General features: G+C 50.3%; 1 protein-coding gene across 1 annotated transcript in view; it reads right to left on the bottom strand.

Moving 5' to 3' along the window:
* Positions 1-446: 446 nt before the first annotated feature.
* si:dkey-12j5.1 (uncharacterized) overlaps positions 447-6,776 on the bottom strand; it is a 128,970-nt gene continuing 122,640 nt past the window's right edge. The window contains exon 11 of the mRNA XM_052144155.1: positions 447-1,190. Within this exon, the coding sequence (XP_052000115.1) occupies positions 999-1,190 (192 nt within the window). The 3' untranslated portion in view covers positions 447-998. The remainder of the gene's footprint in view (positions 1,191-6,776) is intronic.

Raw genomic sequence — 6,776 nt, 5'->3', positions numbered from 1 at the left:
TGGTAACTGGCAGGTCTCAAGTGATCGGATTACAAAATGAAACCAAATGTCTTTTTTGAACTCTCTGAAGAGTTTTTTTTTTTTTTTAAAGCGCTGAAATATTGGATGGGAAAAATTTAGCAGTTTATAATAATGTCTCTCTATGAAGACTAGAGCTCAGACAAAGCGGTTTAAAAAAGTCAAAACAAACAAACAAATAAGACTCATTTACATAATGTACCAGAATGCTGGCATTATAATATCATTCTCATTTCTGGGAACTGCATAACAATATGAAAACACAACTGTCGCACATCTATAATCAGAATGATCCTTAAGTTTATCATTAACCGAAGGACATTAACAAACACTGATGTTAAGAGAGAAAATATTTTCCAGCTTGTGCGTGTATAGGATTCTGGATTATTACTGACTACATCCATAGAAGACCTACAGCCATAATGACATCAGAAAGAGACAAAAACATTTTTGACATCATCTTTATTTGAAGAAGAACATAAGCATGTACAGTATCTGGGCATTTAACTATTTGATTGGAAAACATGAATCCCTCACGTAATTCTCATTTAAATCAATATCAATTTGTATTTTTCATTTCTGACATTGTTAAAATGTTAGCAGCATTTTATATTTTTACTGTTTTATCTGTCAAAATGTTATCAAATGCTGCTAACATTTTTACAAATAAAACAGTAAAAATATTATGAAACACCATCAACATTTAATCAATGTTTAGAGCATTGTGACAGATGTACAGTCCTGTTGGTTTGGACTCTCAGTATGCAAAAACATGGGCAAATGGAAAATACATTCCAGCTTTGTACAGACAAACTAAAGTAAAAGGGAGAAGGAAAAGAGTAATTGTGTCAGAGAGAAATACTGGAGTATTTTTGTATGAGTGTGTGAAAATGTAGCCATCTGCATGCTCAGTTTGACATTTTTTAATATGGGCGAGCCCAGAGAAGACCAAAAAACAAACAAGAGTGAAAAGTGTTCCGTCAGTGATCCATGGCATCCTCCTCTTCATCACTGCTTTGAATAAAATCATCCTCAATGTCCTCTAGAGAAGGTCCAGCTTCATCATCGTCATCATCATCCCCAGCTTCATACCTTTCTCCAACCAGCTCGGCTAACAGTTGCTCTGTGTGCTCAAACATAGGCAAGTCCTCACAACGTAGCTTCACATACAACTACAGATTAGAAAGAGAAAAAACAAAAGTCTTAAAATTATTATCAGAGGAATAGTGGCAGTGTTTGTTCGGCGAGTAAAGTGAAATCTGCAAGCTTTGTCTCAAGGTTGGCATGCCTGTAGTGTGAACATGTGGCCACTTAATCAAAACTCCCTTCTGCACTATATGCACTTCTATACGTTTCTCTTTAATCTAACTCTACGTTCTTTTTTCTTTGCTCTTTTTCTCTCTCTCACTGCCTTTTCTGTGAAGGTCCAGTGCCAGCAAAGTGAACAGAAAAATTCCACAAATTAGTGACTCCTCTACAGCACAAGCAAACTGAGATCTGCATCAGTAGAAAACAATTGACTGAGAGCTTGCCAAGAGAGGGTGAGAATTCAAGCCCCCAATGTCTCCACTCTTATCACAGTAAAATATACCGTCAAAGAACATGAGGAAAAAAACAATTCTCAAAGTGACTACAGCACAATATATCACCTTCCACTTCTTTCCATTTGGTTTATATAAAAAAGCTGGCTGAGAATTTTACCCTGTCTGACCAGGGAAACCTGATAAGGTTAATCACATAATAGAAGATTTCCCAGTTTCCAGTGCAACTGCGAAACATGAGTAATAGAAATTCAATGGATGTAAGTGAGAAAGTGGATGTGAATAAAAAGCAGTCATGATGCAAAATATACATGGGTAGCGATCAAACAGCTAATAAGAGAATCGTAAGACTACACTGAGCACATTTTCATGCATATCCTTGCACAGATTATGCTTAAGAAGTCGTCAGCATATAAGGTTTTGCAAACACCTTAATTGGCTTTCCTTTATCAGGGTAAGGTCATAAATGGTTGAAACAAAAACTGATCGACCTGTTGATTTTTGCACTATAGAGAAATAAAACAATGAAGTCTTTGGTTCTCTTACGAGAGGTTCTCTCGTATTGCGTAAGCTAGCTTACGCTACGGGAAAGATTCATCTTTTCTGAGATATTGAAGCCAAAAAATTATCCTTAATTTTTGTATCCATTGTCAACGCAGTGCGGCAGCTGCAGACCTTGAGCAGGCTAGCTAGCGAGCTCATAGGTTGCTCTGCGGCAACTGCTGCAGCCTATAGACGAGCTTGGGCGAACTCAAATCCAATGAGAGGCGCCCGCGCCACTGCATCAAAGCCCGCCAAAAGGGCGTGACTAGAGTGCATATAAGCGTAGTTCAGTAGGCTGGAACCCTGATTTTCATCTCTTCAGCTGAAGCTCTCCGCATCGCTGACCTGGAAGCCGCGTCGCCGTTTGAGGGGCATCTAGCAAGCGTGGACAGCGCTAGAAGAAGCCGGCCGTCTCAGCCACCTTCAGCCATCCTGCGAAGCTACGCCATCCGACGACGTATCCTTTTATTAAGCAAGCTAGTTCTCAAGAACTATTCACAAAAGAGTACGAGCGTCTTTTTCAAGATGCCTCGCCCACTTGCGCCTCATGTCGCGCCTTCTCAGCACAGGAGACCGCCACATCATCTGGCGCCTCTGCCTGGGACTGGGGCACGAGAGCTCGCCCTCACTGAGGGCGGATGCGATTTCTGCGAGGAGCTACCGATGTCGACCCCGCGGCTCGACTCGAGCGTCAAAGCAGAAACCGCCACCGCTTTACCCTCAGCCGCGCAGGAAGAAGCGCCGCCACAAAGGCTGCCGGAACTGTGGTTGAAGCGACTGCCTCGCCGGAGCCTCTCCTCGAAAGCATCGCTCACCCTCCCCGCCTCGGACGCCAGCAGTTGCCGCCGAGCGGCCGCGACTGCTGCCATCTCGGATGACGGCGGAGGATAAGGGCTGCTGTTCCATCATGGCTTCGACAGCGAGGAGTGGACAGGCTCCCAAGCCTCCTCCTCAGCCCAGGAATCCAGCAGGACCCGCGCCGAGTCGGCGGGAGTTAACACGTCCTCACACAGGCCGCCGACCGCCTCGGGCTCGAGTGGTCACCGCCCCTGAGCAGGCACCCAACAGACTCGACGGCTGCTTTCTTCAAAGCCATCGCCGCTTACACCCGCGCCCGGCCGCCCCTTCCTGCCGGAATTACATACGGAGCTTGCAAAGTCGTGGAACGCCCGTTTTCAGCCAGGACCCGCTTCACACGCCTCCACCTCTCTCGCCGGTGGACGGCGCCACTGAGAGAGGCTACTCCTCCATCCCCCGGTCGAGGACTCGGTAGCAGCACACCTTTGTCCGCCTCCGCGAGATGGCGCTCCAAGCCTGTGCTCCCGCTCTAAGGCCTGCAGAGCGACTTCCGCCTATGTTGGCCGCTGCTTATTCCGCCGGCCAAGCCGCGATCTGCTCTGCACTCAATGGCCGCTTTACAGATCCTACAAGCAGACCTTCTTCGGGAGTGGGATGAGAAAGGCAGGCACCCAGAGGCTGTTACTGATCTACTGAGCCGACAGACCTCGCCCTTCAGGCTACCAAAGCTGCAGCCCAAGCTCTAGGGAAGTGCATGGCCTCGCTGACTGTGACCGAGAGACACTTATGGCTAACACTAGCCGACATGGGAGAAGCAGAGCGCTCCACGTCCTCAACGCACCGCCTCTCCAACCGGTCTCTTCGGCTCCGCGGTGAGTGGCATTGTTGACCGCTTCTCAGAAGTCCAGAAAGCCACCCAAGCCATGAACCTCTTCCTGCCGCGCCGCTTAGCTTCCTCTGCAGGCCGCCACGTGATCAGCCTCCTGCACGCAGCCTCTTCACAGCTCCAGTTCAACAATCTCAGACTTTCAGCGTCGACAGGGCGGCCGCCTCGACAGCGCCAGACAGCCGCCGCGAGACCGCCTCCCGCTGGCCTCGATCTAAGGTAACGCTGAAACCCGAGCAGTCGAGTCTTCCTAACTGTGTTGAACAAACGACGGCTCAGTCCCGCCAGGCCGGACCACTGTCAAAGCTTTACCCCTGTCAGTCCCCTTCTCTCAGGCTACTACAGTGGTGAATTTAGCAGCCAACAAGCCGGTGACACTGCCCGCTTGCTCAGACTCAAACGCCGCTTTCACGGCGACCCAAATAAATCTTGTAAAGAGCAAACATGTCTTATGTGTAGAAAAAGTGCCCACAACCCAGTGTTCGCCCCTACACACAAGCATAACACATCCCGTGCTCCCTATCAGAGCACGCCTCATAAAGCTGTTACTGAACCGCCGAAGGCCAGAGTCAATGAAGGCGCTTCACAAATGCGCGCGCTACGCTCATTCTCTGCCCGCTCTGTCACACCGACCAGCCCTATGTGTAGAAAATGTGCCCACAATCCAGTGTTCACTTCTGCACACAAGCACTGCATGTCTCGTGTCCCCACCAGAGCACGCTCACATAAAGCGGTTACTGAACCGCCGAGCGCTTAGAGTCAATAAATGCGCTCACAAATGCGCGCAGCGCTACCATTCTCTGCCCGCTCTGTTACACGGCCAGCAACCATTCCTCTGTGTGTAAGTCCCGTGCCCATGACTATGCTTAGCGATCACGTAACAGATGTGACTCTTTCCCCATTCATTCCAATCGGAAGTCACTCACAAAACAGCCTGTTCATGCTGTCTGCGAGCAATCATGCATGAACACACTAAACGCGCCACACATTTTGTTCAGCTCTGTGTGCGGCAATCAGAGCGAATTGGCCATTCACCCTCTAGCGCTACGCTTCAAAGCGTGGGAAGCTATTCCAGGGATATCCAAGTGGGTGTTAAGCACAATACAACAGGGCTATTTGCTACAGTTCGATCGCCGCCTCGCTTCAGAGCCGCTCGAAACCACTGTGAACACGGAAGCAGCGTGCATGCTTCGCTCAGAAATAGCAAGCCTTCTGTGCAAAAGGGCCATAGAAAAGTGCCACCCTCTCTGAGCTGAAGTCGGGCTTTACAGCCGTTATTTTCTTGTTCCCAAGAAAGACGGCGGCCTCAGACCCATATTAGATCTCAGGGTTTTGAACAAGGTGCTTGCAAAAGACCGCTCAAAATGCTTACAATCAGGAAACTCCTCGCGATGTGCGCCAGGGGACTGGTTTATTTCTCTCGATCTGAAAGATGCATACTTTCAGATTCAGATAAATCCCGTCACAGGCCATTCTTGAGATTCGCCGACGGCCAGGTTTATCAATACACCGTCCTTCCGCTCGCCTGTCCTTAGCACCTCGCACTTTCACAGGCGCATGGATGCGGCGCCGCACTCCCAGCGGAGTCAGGGTTTGCGAATTCTGAACTATTTGGACGACTGGCTGATTATGGCTCAGTCACATATGGAGCTTCTGTCTCACAGAGCAGTTCTCCTCAGCCATCTGAACAGTTTGGGTCTTGCAGTCAATTGGACCAAGAGCTCACTACAGCCCAGTCAGACCATTTCCTTCCTGGGAATAGAACTAGACTCGCGGGCAATGACGGCTCAGCTTATCTACACAGCCAAGACGCCGTGTTCAGCTTACTCAGTCGCGATCTTTTCAGATGAACAGCCTCACGCTTCTGAAGAAATTCCAGAGAGTGCTAGGTTACATGGCCTCAGCCGCAGCAGTACTTCAGCTGGGTTTACTGCACATGCGCTCGCTTCAGCATTGGCTAAACACCGCGCGTCTCGCCGGGCTTGGGCCACAGGCCGCCAGCCCATCAAGGTGACTCAGACCTGCATATCAGCTCTGCAGCCCTGGACAGTGGCCGAATGGTATCAGCGGGAGTGACAATGGGAGCTGTATCTCGCCGAAAGTCATCTCGACAGACGCTGGCCCAACACGGGTTGGGGCGCGGTCCGCGAGGGCTCTCCGGTTTTCGCCTATGGTCAGTTCAGGAAAAGCTCCTTCACATAAATTGTCTGGAAATGATAGCGGTCGAGTACGCCGCGGCGCTTTCTCCCGGTCATTCAGGGTCACCACGCCCTGGTCCGCTCGACAACAGATCTGTGGTATCCTACCTAAACCGCCAGGGCGTGTCAGATCCAGGAACCTCTTCCATCTGACAAAACGCATACTGAGTTGGTCCCAGTGCCACCTGCGCCGCTGAGGGCGACGCGACGTGCCAGGCCACCTGAACGACGGCTCGACAGACTGTCCAGAGACAATATTCCCCAGGGAATGGTCCCTGCACGCTCAAACAGTCCAGACGCTATGGCACCTATTCGGCAGAGCAGAGATAGACCTCTTTGCGCCCAAAGAGAACTCTCACTGCCCAGTATTTTTCTCGAAGCGAGGACGCCGCTGGCCCAGGACTGGCCCAGACGCCCGCTTACGCCTTCCCTCCCGCCTCGCTATTGCCACAGGTAATGCAGAGGATCAGGGAAGCGGCCACTCGGTGCTCCTCATAGCCCCGCTGGGAGAATCAGACATGGTTCCCGGAGCTTACGCAGCTGTCACTGACAGCCGTGGCCCATCCCAGTGAGAGCAGATCTCCTCTCTCAAGCTCGCGGCACAATCTGGCATCCCCACCCAGAGCGCTGGGCTGCATGCGCGGTGATCAACGACTACCCGTCGCTCTGCCAGAAGGAGTAATAAACACCATCATACACGCTAGAGCCCCTTCCACCAGAAGACTCTATGCGCCAAAATGGTCTGTGTTCTCAAAATGGTGCACCGACAGAGACCTGGACCCACGGACATGT

This window comes from Xyrauchen texanus, chromosome 15 (genome assembly GCF_025860055.1).
Source record: "Xyrauchen texanus isolate HMW12.3.18 chromosome 15, RBS_HiC_50CHRs, whole genome shotgun sequence".
NCBI lineage: Eukaryota > Metazoa > Chordata > Actinopteri > Cypriniformes > Catostomidae > Xyrauchen > Xyrauchen texanus.
This window is presented reverse-complemented; position numbering and strand designations above follow the sequence as displayed.